The following is a 16977-nucleotide window of genomic DNA, read 5'->3' on the forward strand; positions in this document are numbered from 1 at the left end:
ATAAACTGTAATTAATTAGTGCATGCAGTAGAATTAAAACCGGTCTATAAAGATGATTCTGTTCACTGTATGTCAGTGCATGAGCATTAACCATGATACTGTGATCAGAAAGTGATTTGAGCAGCCGGGCCACCATTTGCATTCGCTGGCAGCAGCGTTTAGGTTGACAAATAGGGACGACAGGAGAGTCAGCCAACTGCCACTTAGTTATTAACAACTCTTTCACTGGTGATTTATTCGCCACTTTTTGAAGAGAGGGCATAGCTATTAGATTATTATCAGGGAAAATTAGCCCTGTTTAAGCATAAGGCCATGACTGGGCCTGACCCCTTAATATCCTTATAATGATGCCATTAACCATACAGATGTGAAGAGAGTCTCCAGTTGGGCTTTAGACACAGTGTGCAACTCTCTCTCTGTCTCTCTCTTTCTCTCTCTCTCTCTCTCTCTCTCTCTCTCTCTCTCTCTCTCTCTCTCTCTCTCTCTCTCTCTCTCTCACGCACAATGTCTGGATCTGACTGTGAGCTTTTTTCCTGCAACTGTATATTTTATAAATCTGTTGGATTCTTTTGAGTGTTTTAAATGTTACTTTTCAATGAAAATAGGTGGATACTTTGGCTAAATTTAACATTTTACTTACCATTTACTCAAAACTTTCAAGGGTTTCTTGTTTACATTGAACACAAAATATATATATATATATATATATATTGAAAAATATTGGAAAAATTAATAAATTTAAATTCTACTTTGTATTGAACAGAAAAAAGAAACTTCAATATGTTTGGAATAGGTGGAGGCTGAGTAATTGAAATATCCCTTTAATTATGTGTTGGATCTCCTGACCCTTGTTTGTATGTGCTGGTTTGTATGTTTTTAGGTTTGGGCTATTGATCTTGACCTGGGCTACAGTAACCAGTTGGCCATGACCCAGCTGATGCTCATGATGACGAGGGGGACGCTGAACTGCCGCACCAGTAAACTGGAGGTTCCTCCTTCAGTGAGAGAAATCTCTGTAAAGAAGTCATCTGTACACCATACTAGAAGGCAACCCAAATCTGTAAGAATTCATAAATTTAAAATGTATTTATTTTCATTTTCTCAGTTGGGACCTCAATTGTAGTCACCTAAAGGTGTTATACAAAAATGTTTTTACAATTAGTCAGTGTAGAATTTTCCCCACTCCTGCTATTATGATTGGACAGCTGAGAAAAAAAGGACTTGAACAACGTTTCCTCGCATTTTATACCTGATGTATTTTTTTTTTTTTATTCATATACAGTTGCTTACATATAATGAAATGCACAGCCTTTCATAGTATACTCCACTTAAAACCATGCACAAATATAGGCACTTCACCTCTACATATAGGCACTGATTCATCCTTGTCCACTGTCTGTACTTTCTCTCTTCATAAGTTAGGATCACTAAAATTGCTTTATAGCATGGTTGGATGAGTAATTGAAGGAAAATTTCATGTGCATTTCGTCAGTAAAGCTGATTCTAGTAAAACTCCAGCATGTGCTGAAAGGAGCCACATTTATAACACAGAGTCATAGTTTACTGACAAGCTACACAAAATTGTGTTCAAAATTGACGATATTGACATCGAGATAATAATTCTGTGATAATTACAGCTGTTTGTGCCACCTCTCTGTGAACTACCGCTCTGTGTAGTAAATGCTCCATTTGAAAATACCACTAATCAGTCATAATCAGTTGAGAGTTTTAAATAAATACTTATGTGAGATAATGTCCATAGTTGTGTGATCATTAGCCACACTGAATCAATGTAAGTAGTAAAAGCTTTCCCTTGAAAATGTACTACTGATCACACAACTGTGCTTCCCTGACAAGATGTGCATGACAAGCGTAGCTTTGCTCTATAATGTTTGAGATGTCATTTAGTCAAAATGGTGGTCTGTGGTTTTGCTGGTCTGTTGATATCAATTATTATGATTATTATTTAAGTAATTTATTAGAAAAATGTAATAAATTATTAAATATAAGTAAATAAAATAGTTTTAAAAATAGAAGACGAATGACAGAATTGAGAAAAAGGTGGTTAAGAAAACATGGTCATTGTAACATGGATATGTTGAGCTCTGGAATTCACTGGCATAATGTCAACAGATCAACAAAGTACAATTTTAAAAGTTTGATTATAAATTTTACAAATAAAATTTTGTCAAGGATCACACATTGGTGAGAAAATGTAAAAAAATCTGAAATTTTGCCCTTTTGCCTCTCCTCAGGAAACCTCAAATGGGGGTCTGTTGTTTTGCTGTCTTCACTAGTTTGTTTTTCTTATTCCATATTCTCTGTTTCTTTTCTAACTGTGAAACTGGCTGAGTTCAAGTTCAAGGACACACTATGAAGTGCAAAAATAATTCAAAGCACATGTCTGATTACAAAAATCTGGCAGTGCATACAAAAGCAAACTGTACTTTGCGCGTTGCCTGCATTTGGCAAGCCCAATGTGACCAAATTTAAAACAGTAAAACTCATTAAAAACAGTAATTATGTCTGTGTAACACATTACAGTACATCTGATGTACTAATAATCTAATGTACTTTAAGCACTCATGCTCACAAAGGACAAATGGATTTGGACTGTTTGCTGTCTTGAATTTCCTGTAGACTGATCTGCGGTGACTTGAGCAATTACGGTTGTAGATGTAAGCTGATCATTCTTCCTGACTTTCTGTTCTCTGGATGGAGAATACAATAAAAAGGACCAGGGGCTTGTCAAAAAAGAATCATGAAACCTTGATAAAAGTAGTATATTAAACTTATTAGATGTATCTTACAGTAGATTGTCTTAAGCCATAATAGAAAGTCATACAAGTCACAAGGATGACATAATTTTAATTTTTAGCTTAACTATCTCATTAAAGGTTAACGCTCGGAACTGCTTGAGATGCTCTCAGCTCTTTAAAGCACAGAAATACCATTATCCCCAATGTGTTCCCTGAGACTGGACTTGAGAGCAATAAGTGTCCTCTGCTGGATATTATCCCGATAAATCAAGGCATCCATAAAGATTGATCCAGCTAAGCTTTGTTGTTTTATTTTGGTTAAATACAACTAAACGCTGTAATTACGCTTCCGACCTGATTGGTGTTTAGAAGAAGCTGAATTCATTATCATTTTGATAGATGAGCCTAAATAATCAGCCCATAAATAATGCATACCATATTCATTATGCATGTGTATGCATGCCTGAGCACCTCATCAACCTGATGCCAGCCCCCAAACAATAGACTTCCTTTATTAGCGGCAAACCAGAGTTTACGCTTGTTAATCTGCGACTTGTATTATTTTATCAAACATTCATTTAGTTTGTATGTGCCTGTGTCGCCTGGCTCCCGCCTGCCTGTCTTAATGGCTCCGGCTTTGGCCATCATTTAGGCCTGGAATATTACAAACACAATTAAAAGCCTGCAGGAAAAGCTTTTTATTGTTGTTTGAGGATGGTGTGTCTGACAGCAGAAAACAGAATTGTATAGAAGAGAATTACTCATGCCCTGCACACCATGCGAGGGCTTTACCCTGCATTTCATATCTGTCACTGAGAATATACCTCATACCCGCTACGAGTCCTGCGAGTCCTGCCACTCTTAACTAATCCACTCCTGTGGTGTTCTTTTAGACACATCTTTTATCTGCCATGAGCATTGCTGGGTTTTTTGAGGAAACCATCCTGTTTTCCGTAGTGGTGTAACCTAATAATGCAGGACTTTGTGTCCCTGGTGTCCCATATGAATGTGAGACTAATGCCCCTTTTTCCATGTGGACTTTTGAAAGCCTTCTATTTGTTTCTGGAATGGCTGTTCTTGTTGTTCCCGAGAGCTCAGTTCATCATTTAGATGTACTGGTCAAATTTTTAGCAACAGAATTAAATGCAATTTGTTGTTAAACGGGGCTGTATGTAGACTTCAGAAACGCTTGTTGTTAGTGACACTGGTGGCTGCTTCTAAGTGAACTGCAGCCAGCAACTCATTTCTTGTGCTCAAACTTTTGTCCTTGTAACATAAAAAAAATGAAATGCATTTCAATGCCATGATACAGAATTAAATTAGAGACCGAGCAGTTGTCAACGTAGGTATTTTGTATTATTATATTATGTTTTATATTGAAAAGTTGGCCAATGATAACCTTTAATTTGGCCCGCCATCCTATGTGAAAAGAGAGGGAGAATGTTGGCGGTTGGGGCGAATACCTTTGACAGAAATCGTCATTCTGAATTTTGAATTCAACATAATCTTTTGTTTATTTTTTGTTTTATTGCTGAGCTACAAAAAAAGCAACTGAAATTAAATGTTGTAAATGAATCATACTTTTAAAATGCAAATACTGTCACTTAAGCATATCAAGCATATCAAGGCAAAGACAAGTGCAGCTCGACTAGTGTATTCAGCATTGAACTCTATAGTATTATAAATGGAATTGTTTATGCTTTTAAAGTACTAAGTTCATTATAAAATGTTAAAAATAATATTGCATTAGATATTAAATATGATTTTAAGCATATATATATATATACCCAGTACTGGGTTGTGGCTGGACATAGTTGGCGGTTCATTCCACTGTGGCGACCCCTGATAAATAAGGGACTAAGCCGAAGTAAAATTAATGAATGTTACAGACAGTATACATAATTTCAATGCAGTTTCACAAAAAGTCATAAGGCCGGTTCTACACAGGGTTTTGACTGTAACAATAGTCACTGTGAAAGATTATATGATTTTGACAGCTTAATTCTTGTGTCAGCAACACAGTGGCTCAGTAGATAGTGCTGTCACCTCACAGCAAGAAAGTTGCTGGTTTGAGCCTCGGCTGGGTCAGTTGGCATTTTTGTGTGGAGTTTGCATGTTCTCCCAGCGTTCACGTGGGTTTCCTGCGGGTGCTCTGTTTTCCCCCATAGTCCAAACAGGTGCATGAATAGGTACAGGTGAATTGCATGGGTAGGCTAAATTGTCCATAGTGTATGAGTGTGAATGAGGGTGTACAGATGTTCCCCAGAGATGGGTTGCATCTGGAAGGGCAGTTGGCGGTTCATTGGTATCATTATAGGTATATATAGTTATATAGTTAGTTATAGGTATAGTTTATACTTTTAGCTATTTATTTGGGGGCCCTCGGGTTTCCTGGGGCCCTAAGCAACTGCTTGCCTTGCTTATAACAAGTTGCTCGATGTCACTGAAAAGACATTTACACCATGTCTGAAAATTCTGTGTGGAAGAGATTCTATGCTCCTATTGGTCAGCATGGAATCCATCTTGGAGAAAAATTCTGATTCTGTCATTAATCAGCAGCATTTGAGTTCTAGCTATATTAATATTTTAGCTGTTACATCAGTGCCACTTTTAGTGAACAAAGCTGAATACTATATTTTGGTTACAGTTTTTTTTTTGGTTGAAGAGATGCAAAAATATATGTATATATTTTTTAAATATTCATTGATTCCTTTTCCTTCAGCTTAGTCCCTTATTTATCAGTGGTCGCCACAGCAGAATGAACTGCCAACTATTCCAGCATATGTTTTTTATGGAACAGATGCCCTTCCAACCGCAACCCAATGCTGGGAAACACCCCAACACTCCCACATTCACACACACTTGTACACTACGGCCAATTTAGTTTCTCTAATTGACTTATAGCGCATTTCTTCAGACTGTGGGGGAAACCGGAGCACCCAAAGGAAACTCACACAAACATGGGAAGAGCATGCAAACTCCACACACAAATGCCAACTGGCTCAGCTGTGACTCGAACCAGCAACCTTCTTGCTGTGAGGCTGTGAGGAAATACCTTTCGATACCTTTTGAAACGATACAGCATGCTGGTAACAAATATCCTAAATGCACTTAGACACTTAGAGCAATGCTTAAAAGTATATGTAAATGTGTGCCGCATCCATTTAAAAACAAATACATTTTAGAAGTAATAATTAAGTGATTTATTAAACATTTATAAATTATAATAAATAAATAAATAGAAAAATCACAGCAGTTAAGAAAACAGTAAGGAAAGCATCTGATCATAGTAATATGGGTATGTTGAACATAGTTGAACTATGTAGAATTATTTTTTTTTATCTGTTAATATCGACAGATGAAAAAATTACAAATATAACAGTTTGTTTTTTACAAATTTTACAAAAACATTGCACCTAAAAGGGGTGACTTGGTGGCTCACACCAAGAAGGTTGCTGGTTCGAGTCCTAGCTGGCCATTTGGCATTTCTGTGTGGAGTTTGCATGTTTTACCCATGTTTGTTTGGGTTTCCTCTAGGTGCTCCGCTTTCCCCCACAGACACAAAGACATGCTGTATAGGTGAACATAAACTAAATTGACCATAGTGTATGGATGTGTATGTGAGAGTGTATGGGTGTTTCCCAGTACTGGGATGCAGCTGGAAGGCCATCCTCTGTGTAAAACATATGCTGGATAAGTTGGTGGTTTGACCACTGATAAATAAAAGAACTAAGTAGAAGGAAAATGAATGAATGCGTCTAAAAGTCTGTCTTGTTTTTTGTTTTTTGTTAGTCAGTTGCTCATACATTGATGAGAAGTATGTGAAAATTCTGAAATAACACCCTTTTGACTCTGTGTTTATATGCTCTCCTCAGGAAACCTCAGTGACCAGTCGATTTGCAGTGATGTGCACCCGGCTTCTTCACACCAATCTGCCTTTAGTATACTATAGCACGTTTTTCCTGATGTGCAAAGCGCAGGGCATAGGCTATGATGTCAAGGTAAACCTTTGCTTGCTTCCCAGTAATATAACCCAAGTTCTTTGATTCCAGAATAAGTGTTTTCTTTTTTATGTTTCAGGCAAGGCAAGGCACTGTGTTTGCCCTCCATGACAGCAGATACAGAAGAAGTCTCGGCATGCTGTGAGTTCCCACAATAAACAAAGCAGATGCATTACCCTTATCTTTCTCCAGCTCTGTTTTTCCTTTCTGCGTCCCCATTTCCATTAGAGCTATATCTAGACCTTGAGCAAACTCCCAAAGAGCAGATTAAACATTATGTAGCGAATACCTTAACCGAAATGTGTCAGTGCAAAACATACTGCCAAGTCGAATTAAAGGCATTCATCACATAAATCCTATACCTGTCCCATCCAAGCCCTGCTTTCCCTCCTCATTTCTCCCTGAAGAATAGCACACTCTTTAAGGCTGAGAGTTCTCATTAAGCTCCTTACAGCCCCACAGCCAAACAAGGTGATTGTTTTTTTGTTTTTCTCTGATGATGGTTCTGGGGGATCATTAGTAAGCTCGTTTGTTTCTCCGTGTCGTTAACAGAACAATCTCGGAGAATCTCCAGGGAGCGTTGCTGACCTTTGCTCGAAACCTGTCAATCATTCATCAGGAAATATCAGCTCCAAATATGCAGGGGGCAAGCAATTTTAAGGTATGTGGGTGTTTTCTTAAGCTACTTTTTCAAAGATTGTCAAAGTAGTATCTAAACAGGAAACAATGCTCTTAAGTACAATAGTATCATTGTTCAGAATGAGTCAGTTTAGTGTTGATTCAGTTTAAATCAATAGTGTACATCAGGGGTATCAATGTCAACGCACTGGAAAAATTGCTTATAAAACAAAACTTGATTTTATTAAGCCTTATGTACTGTTAGGGGTTTTGAGTCTTAATTTGGACATACATTTTTCAGCTAGCAGAATTATTTTGGATGACGAATCTTATTTTGAAATATTTTGAGAAAATGATTTAAAGAAAAAAAAAAAACTAGTGATACACTCTGGGCAAATTTACTACACGTTTGTTATGTTAGGGATGAAACACACAAAATGATGCATTTTCAATATAAAAAGTAGTTGTGGACTGGATTTTTAAAAATCTTTTATCAAAGTCTTAGACATGTAAAACAACATTGCTTTTGATGAATTGTTTTTGATCGATTACATTTTAAAACAGCAAAATAAAGTGTGTGTATGTGTGTGAGAGCGACCTTTGCACACTTACCTTGATGTGTCTGAAAAAATCAAAATATGCATCTCAGTTCTCAGAACTACAAAGAGTAAAACAAAAACTGTATTTATGCACCATTAAATGTGGTTATAATGTAAGTCAATGGGGCAAAAACAGCCACCGACAGTAAATTAGGGAGAAAAAAATGAAAATCTAACAACGAATCAAAGCTAATGTTGTTACTAATCATTCACATGTCAAAAACTGTGATAAAAAGTCAAAACAATCTAGTCTACAATTTATTTTTATATTAAAAAAAATTAATTTTGTGTGTTCTTTCACCAAATCTGTGACATAATTTGTTAACTTGGCAATTAAAGAGTTAAAATCCTGTAACTTTTAAAAACATTTAGTGGTTTTGATCAGGACTGAAAAAATATTTATCTGATGCATTTTTACAGCAGTTTAATTCAGTGGATGTTTGGCTATTAAAAGATAATTATAAAATAAATATATATAAATTAGTTTTTTACAAGTGCAGTCACCTTTGTGACTGTGACCATGGATCACAAATCAGTCTTATGTTGCACAAGTATATTTTTGGCAATATCAAAAAATACATTTTATTGGCCAAAATTATAGATTTTTCTTTCATGCCAAAAATCATTAAAATATTAAATAAATAAAAATACAATCCATGAAGACATTTTGTAAATTTCCTACTGTAAATATATTAAAATTCAGTTTTTGAATATTATTATGCATGACTAAGAACTCAATTTGGATAACTTTAAAGGAGAATTTCTTAGTATTTTTCAAACAGTTCCAAATATTGTATAACAAACCAAATATTGTCATATCCTATCAAACCTTACATTAGTGTCATCATTTTGCTTATTTATGCAACTTTCAGAATATGTGCATCTATGACCATGTAAACCAGGTTTTTTGGTTCAGGGTCACATACTGTATAAATACAATTGATTGCATAAATACAGCTTCACAGAGAAAAACTGAAAAATAGCTGAATCAAATGTAGAAATAAAGTATGATAACAAAGCTTGACACTGAGGTACTGCTACTACTACTACTACACCTATATTTTAAAAGTTGTAGTCATAAGAAAGAAAAACAAGAAGCTTAAATTAATTTGCAGTACATGGCTTTGTCAAACTCGTATCATTAAGAAAATTATGCAAACAAATCAGATTCTGCTTTGATATACCTTGTTAAATCAAATGTGTGAAATTCCTGATATGCGTTCAAGTCAAGTACAAGCAATTCTATAAAGGACAACAAAGTTTGTATCTAGCTTGAGTCAGTTTTATGTTGATTAAGTTCAGTTCATTACCATTTGTCAATATTGCAAGTATCTTCAGAAGATGATCGTTCCATCAACCTACTGTACTTAATTCATTTCATCTTCTGTTCTTATCCAGTGAGGCTAGTTAAAGTCTGCTCCAAAGACTGATCTTTTATAACTATAATAAATATAAATGCAGTGGGTACGGAAAGTATTCAGACCCCCTATAAATGTTTCACTCTTTGTTATATTGCAGCCATTTGCTCAAATCATTTAAGTTATTTTTTTACCTAAATGTACACACAGCACCCCATATTGACAGAAAAACACAGAATTGTTGACATTTTTTTTTCATATCTATTAAAAAAGAAAAACGGAAATATCACATGTTCCTAAGTGTTTAGACCCTTTGCTCAGTGTTTAGTAGAAGCACCCTTTTGATCTAACACCCATGAGTCTTTGGGAAAGATGCAACAAGTTTTGCACACCTGGATTTGGGGGTCCTCTGCTATTCCTCCTTGCAGATCCTCTCCAGTTCTGTCAGTTTGGATGGTAAATGTTGGTGGTCAGCCGTTTTTAGGTCTCTCCAGACATGGTCAATTGGGTTTAAGTCTGGGCTCTGGCTGGGCCATTCAAGAACAGACACAAAGTTGTGAAGCCACTTTTTAGCACGTTATTTTAGCTTTGTGCTTAGGATTATTGTCTTGTTGGAAGTTAATCTTTCAGCCCAATCTGAATGTCACACTTCAATGAAGACGAAGGGACCCAAGTGCAAGTGACAGTTTATTGATACACAAAATAACAAAGAGAGACTGGGTGGCTGGAAGTCAAAGGTCATAAGTAGCAATAATCTCCGTCAACAGAGTGAATCAAAAGTTCATCAGGAAGAACCTCAATCTCCGTCAACAGAGCGTATCAAAAGTTCATCAGGGAGAACTCCAATCTCCGTCAACAGAGCGAATCAAAAGTTCATCGGAGGAGAAACTTCAACCAGCACAATAACCAGCGAACTTAATGGGGAGAGCCTGACAAAGACACAGAGACAAGTGAGGACAACGAACTGACAAGGTGAGACAGGAACGCTGAACATTTATTGCCACAGTAATGCGCTACACCTGGAGCGCAATAATCAGCTGAGCAGTGCTAGGCGACCGATGACCATGATCATGTGACCGCCCAGCTGATGACATGAAAACAACAACAACACTGACAGCCACGCGACTCTCACACAAACACAGAGACAATCGCACACACACACCGCAAACACAAATAAACAATCGCACCACGCAGACACATCATAGAAGAGCAGATAGATCCACAACCGTGACACTGAAGTCCTGAGCACTCTGGAGAAGATTTTCATCCGGGATATCCTTGTACTTGTCTGCATGCTTCCCCCATGCTTCACTGTTGAGACTGTATTGGACAGGTGATAAGCAGTGCCTGTTTCTCTCCACACACACCACTTGGATTAAAGGCCAAAACATTCTATCTTGGCCTCATAATACCAGAGAATCTTATTTCACACCATCTTGTGGTCCTTCATGTGTTTTTTGGTAAACCATGAGGGCTTTCATGTGTTGGGCCACTCTGGTGGAGGGCTGCAGTGATGGTTGACTTTCTACAATTTTTCCCCATCTCCTGACTACATCTCTGGAGCTCAGCCATAGTGATCTTTGGGTTCTCCTTTCGCTCTCTCACAAGGCTTTTCTCCCTCAGTAATTCAGTTTGGAAGGGTTGTGGTCGTCCCAAATGCCTTCCATTTAAAGGTTATGGAAGCCACTGTGCTCTTAGGAACCTTAAGAGCAGCAGAATTGTTTTTGTGTAACCTTGGCCTGATCTGTGCCTTGCCACAATTCTGTCTCTGAGCTCTTCGTGCAGTTCCTTTGACCTCATGATTCTCATTTGCTCTGACATGCATTGTGAGCTGTAAGGTCTTATATAGACAGGCGTGTGGCTTTCCTAATCAAGCCCAATCAGTATAATCAAACACAGCTGGACTCAAATGAAGGTGTAGAACAATCTTAATGATAATCAGAAGAAATGGACAGCACCTGAGTTAAATACACGGGCGTCACTGAATACTTACGACCATGTGATATTTCAGTTTTTCTTTTTAATAAATCTGTAAAAATGTCAACAATTCTGTGTTTTAATATGGGTCAATATGGGATGCTGTGTATACATTGAGAAAAATATGAATATAAAATATTCATATATATATATATATTATTAGAATATATAAATAATTTTAGCACATGGCTGCAATATAACAAAGAATGAAAAATGTTAGGGGGTCTGAATACTTTCCTCACCCACTGTATATCCACAACACAGCAGTATGTACCATTTACTCAGAAAAGGAGTTGCTCCAAAACCTCAATGTAATGCTAATCATAATAATCAACTTCATGCTTCACAGTCTTCAAGGCTGTTCTATTTAATGTGGGCATTTTTCATTATCCAAGTCAAATTGAATTTTGACACAACAATCGGCAGCATGTAACCTTTGACAATACATGCTGTACCCATATATGTGTACTCAAACATGGGTTCACTTCCAGTTCACATGCAATTGTTTATCACAATCTTGTCTAAACATGGTACTCCAAATCAATTATTATTGTCAGAATAATAACTATGTTTATATTTTTATCACGTTTATAATTCCTCGCATTACACCAAGTGAATTTGGACATATTTTGCTTGAGCACCCATTTTCAGAAAATGTGTCGTAATAAAACCTTTACAATACACAAGGTAGTCAGTTATTAAATTCAAGGCTTTATGTCTGGCCACATTAACTGCAGTTGAAGTCGTGTGGGTATTGTCATACACTGTGAGTGTACTGGAGATTCAATGACTCGCTGAACTGCTCCATTCAACACACATCATTACTTGATTTGATAGAGGAATTCTTATTCACCGTTTAATAGTTACAAGTTTGGGATGTGTAGTCAGACATACACTGAATGCCTGCTATTGTTTGCTTTTATAAGGAGCTTATCAAGGACATTGAAGAGGTCTTGGGCATGACCATACAAAATCAAACCGCATCTCAAGAAGAAAAGGAGATTACTGGAGTCGGAAGCGATTGGTTATCAACTCATAAACTACATCAACACAAAATGAGTCAATGTACAAAGCCAATCCTACAATAGCGTTTACACCTTGAGTTATAATTGCTTTCACCAAGCCTTTAAATATAATATAGACATAAAACTCAGTTAAAGCGGAAATGTGGTTAACATGTAGTAAAATTAAAAGGAGAAACACACTTGCACATTGATTTGTCCATGGCCTTTTTTTAGGCCAAACTATAGTGATCTAAATCTATTGTGCCTCTTCCCGCTCTATGAAGATGAACAATAAGACCTTGGATAATTACATTTAAGTCACATCTGCCTTTTAGGAAATCTTAGTTATTTATGAGTACAGATGATATAAATATGCAGTCAAAGACAGTACATTAACATTCGACACAGGCGCGATGCTACGAGGGGGAGGGGCAAAAGGGGGCATTGCCCTCTCAGAAAGAATTTGTTTACTTAAAACTGAAAATTTCCACAGTAATCAACACTATTATTATTATTATATTCATTAATATTAATATGAACCTATAAAATTGACAAAACGCAGAAATATTTTGAATGTTTTTGTTTATTATGAAGTTGCTAAAGCCAATTTTACAGTGTGAAAATAATTAAGCAGCAGCAGTCTCAAGTTAGGACACTTAAAAATGCCTTTTGCGTTTAAAATGTAACTAATTTCCATGTTAATATCTGTGAATTTAGGGGGATTTTTCTGTGTTTTTCTGGCTAAACTAATGCCTTAATGTAAGTAAGTGACACATTCAGCTAATTTATTTTTTATGACATTAGATTGTAACATTTATATTTTTCCTAACTCTGATAGATGATTAGTTGAGCAATAGGCAACGTGAAGCGTGATGACTCGGTTATGCAGCTTTCCCTATTTATTTACTGGTTATACGAATAGTGGGTTAGCTTGCATGTGTTGTCAAAGTTTGAAGTTTTTACCTAAAACTTTAAACATTTAAACTGTTTGGGAAGAAAACCAAAAGAAAAAAGGAGAATAAAATACAATTTAAAGCACTCCTTTGGCTCTGATGCCATGTCTGTCTGCATTAATAAACAACATCATTGCATTACCTTTATTAATAAAATTAATTATAGCGAAACTGCACATATTATTATTATTATTATTACTATAAAAACTATATTACTGCCTTAAGTCAGTAACTTAGGCAGTAATGCAAAGTAATAATAGATATATGAATATACTGTATAGCGCAAATGAAAGGAACAAGGGGGGACCAAAATCATTCACCAGGTCTAGTGCCCCCCTATGGGATTAAAATGCCCCCTCAGTTATAACATCCTGGCGCCGGGCCTGATTCAATAAAATGACTGTGCAACTTTAATCATAATTATACATGCATATGAATTCAGCAGATGATTTTGCTAAACTAAGACAACATAAGATGCATGTGTTTTCCAGCAGTACATGAAAAAGTTATCACAGTTTAAAAATCAACTTTATTTATGTGTTAATGAACATCAAAACACAAAACAACACATTTCTTGAGGAAATTAAAATTACAGATTGCACAATATTGGAAACATTTAACATTGCGATTGCGTTACTGTGCGACTACAATTTCACCAGATGACTTAATATCTCTGTTTGAAAAGAATTTATAATGTTAGACGGATAGGCAAGATTATGCAGTGGGAGTGCATCTCTATAAAATCTAAAAAACAATCTTTAACATTTTTAGGGTCCCCCGACACATTTTCTTTGTTGTCTGTACTATTAGCAGTGCATTTCTGTATTCGAATGTGTTGTGAGTATTTTCATGCACATGTTTAGTCAGAGATTGCTAAATTAATGTTTACTGTTTGCATCTCCATACAATTTAATAAACAATCTATAGGCTTTTGGGGGCCCCAGCACATTTTCATTTTGTTCTGTGCTATTTGCAGTGCATTTCTGTATTTGGACATGTTGTGAGTATTTTCATGCATAACAATTTATAAATACAATCAAGAAAAAGATACAATTGAATGAAAGTATTTCCCCAGTTTAACAGTATTCAAGTACAGTAACTGAATTCGAATAAATAATTAAATTAGATTAATCGTAGTTAAAGTAAAAAATTGTACAATTTCTTATTACTGCTTTTAAAACCATTATACAATCACAGGCATCAAAAACACATGCAAATGATAAATTATAATACAAACTTAACGTTGCATTTACCTTACTACTGCAGATGATCATATTGTGATATCGATGCTGAAACTATATATTGTGCAGCCCTACTGCACAAATACACAAACACACACAAACACAAACTTTAGGCATTATACTTCAATTCTTCTTTAAATGCAACCTTAAATAGTAAACAATCAAAAATCTTCAGTTTAATACTTTTAAAAAAATGTACATTGATTTTCACACATTGGATCAATCATGTTTGTTAATTCAAATTACATGGATATAAATAAAAGTTTACGTTGTTTGTGGATTTATCTGTTATTTTAGGAAAACCATAAATAAATGTTTACTTTTTTGGTAAAGTTTCTGTGAATTTATCTGTTCTTGGGTTTCTTCTTGGATGTTACCATAAAAACACTCTTATTTAAATGCCTATGGAAATTATAACCACTCAAACAATCTGTTTTAAAATAGGTATTTACTACATTTTAGTGCACATTGGTATTCACTCATTAAATTACAGATTTGTTAATTATAATGAACAGAAAACCTTAAATGATCAAGTGAAACTCATTTTGTATTTGATAAATATATAAGAAATTGTACTGTAAATGTGCAGTTTTGGGGTGCACTAGCTTTGAAAACTATTTAAATGTAGATTGACCAACATATACTCACTATCAGTAAACAATTAGTATATCCTGATATTTATCAATATATTATCTTATTTTATATGCAATTAAATTTCTGGAAAGTGTATGCAGGATTGCATGAGAATGAAGATCCATACTACCGTAGCCTACATGCTGCAGTACTGTATGTAGATGGGAACAAACGAAAAGTCTTCCTTGTTTCCTCCCGGAGAATATATTAACCGTACCAGGGAAGGTTATGCGGCTCGTCTCTTATATTTCTTGGGTACAAGTAGCGCATTATTTGTCTCGTTCGTAGAAACAACAAAGTAGTAAATTAATGTAAACGTGTGTAAGTGTGAAAATCCGCTCCGGTAAGTTGTGTAACATCTGACAGCCGGACCGTCTTCGCGAAAGCAGAGATGCAATAGCAGTAAATAAATGTGCAGTTTGTAAATATTTCAGGGATTCTGTTTGTTTAGGTTTGTGCGCTTTATTTCACATGGCTTACCTCTTGTAGTGTTTAATGTATGTTTGCATGCGAAATAATGACGTGACCAACCCTTAACGTTACTCTTGAAACGCTTTACATACATTTGAAACCTGCAGTTTAACGTAACGTTACTCGGAAATGACAGATATTCTTCGCAGGGTCCACGGCTGCTTTCTAAAAGTGGCCCTGTTCCCCAGTACATTTCGAAATAAAGCTGTTCGTCCCTCAGCTTCTGAAGTGTTGACCTGCCACCTGACGCAGCGCGCGCTCCCGCCCTGGACATCATTCTGCGTGCGCTACCGTGACGTCATCAACGACCAGTTCGGCCTGTCCAACTTCAACTGGCAGGTGCAGGGCACGAACTACCACATCCTCAGGACTGGGGCTTTCCCCTTCATCAAATACCACTGCACCAAAGCACCTCCACAGAACCTGCAGTTTGAGAATACGTTTTTCGGAGCTCTGAAAGTCATCAATTTAGGTCAGTTCGGATATTGTTTAGAGACCTTCTGTTTCTGACAGTACAGCAGATGTATTTGTATTATGATTTTCTCTCTCTTTTTTAAGGTATTCCATGCTTGGCGTATGGATTGGGCTCATGGATGGTGGTTGGCGTGACAGAGACGGTTCAGACCTCTGCAGGACCTGTTACTGTTTACTTTGCTTACAAGGAGGCGGAGGGTGCTCAGTTTTAATATGTGAAACACAGTAATCAGAGAAAGGACCTGGGTTTGAGAGACAGTAGTTGACAGGCAAAAAAAAAAAAAAAAAACTTTTGTGAATAGGCAAAATAAATAAATTAATTAATTCTGAACTTTATGGTTTCCTCTTCTATTTAACACAAAACTATGTTTATCCATTTGTAAAAGGCAACATTCAGATCTACAGATTCAAAAATAGAGAATTCCTCTTGAAATTTGCAACGCACAATTTTTACAGTAATCTCAAATATTTAGTTAGATCAAAGAACCAAACAGATGATTTATCAATGACTGTGAGAGGCCTGAATTGGACATTTCCCCCAGTTTTATTTATTTTCTTATGTTTTGAAGTTAATGAATTTGTTGAAAATATGATATCATTATCAGCATTATTAGCAGGGGCGGATTTAACCAATAAGCTAGGTCAGTTTCCGCTTAGGGTCCCAGAAACTCTGAGGGCCCCAAATAAATACCTAGAAGTATAAATGATAAATTAAATTATATATAACATCATTTTCTATCATATTGTGTACGTTGAGGGTCTAAAAATTTAGATTTAAATGGAATTATTATATCTGCATAAATGTGTCCCCCACCTTCAAACATAGAGCGGTCCAGCAGTCTAATCATTAAAGATTTAGTTTTAAAAACAAAACAGTTCATTTATTATG

At 36.0% G+C, this 16977-nt stretch overlaps 2 protein-coding genes across 15 annotated transcripts in view; both read left to right on the forward strand.

Moving 5' to 3' along the window:
• The window catches only part of iqch (IQ motif containing H), a 62613-nt gene extending 47825 nt beyond the window's left edge, over positions 1-14788 (forward strand). For 13 of the 14 annotated variants that reach the window (XR_012393754.1, XR_012393755.1, XR_012393760.1 and 10 more), the window contains 5 exons: positions 881-1060; positions 6635-6760; positions 6840-6901; positions 7313-7421; positions 12239-14788. Coding sequence is in view for 9 of the 14 variants with exons in the window: in XM_073929394.1 (XP_073785495.1) it covers positions 881-1060; positions 6635-6760; positions 6840-6901; positions 7313-7421; positions 12239-12400 (639 nt within the window). In the remaining 5 variants the exon portion in view is untranslated. The remainder of the gene's footprint in view (positions 1-880; positions 1061-6634; positions 6761-6839; positions 6902-7312; positions 7422-12238) is intronic. The other variant, NM_001045129.1, reaches the window with a different exon arrangement.
• A 561-nt stretch (positions 14789-15349) lies between these two features.
• On the forward strand, positions 15350-16394 carry zgc:162898 (the record flags this gene model as incomplete). The annotated part of the gene is given in 2 exon segments (NM_001082953.1): positions 15350-16086; positions 16173-16394. Coding segments are annotated over 2 exon segments (471 nt in total). The 5' UTR covers positions 15350-15743.
• Positions 16395-16977: the final 583 nt, after the last annotated feature.

Source organism: Danio rerio, chromosome 18 (genome assembly GCF_049306965.1).
Source record: "Danio rerio strain Tuebingen ecotype United States chromosome 18, GRCz12tu, whole genome shotgun sequence".
Taxonomy (NCBI): domain Eukaryota; kingdom Metazoa; phylum Chordata; class Actinopteri; order Cypriniformes; family Danionidae; genus Danio; species Danio rerio.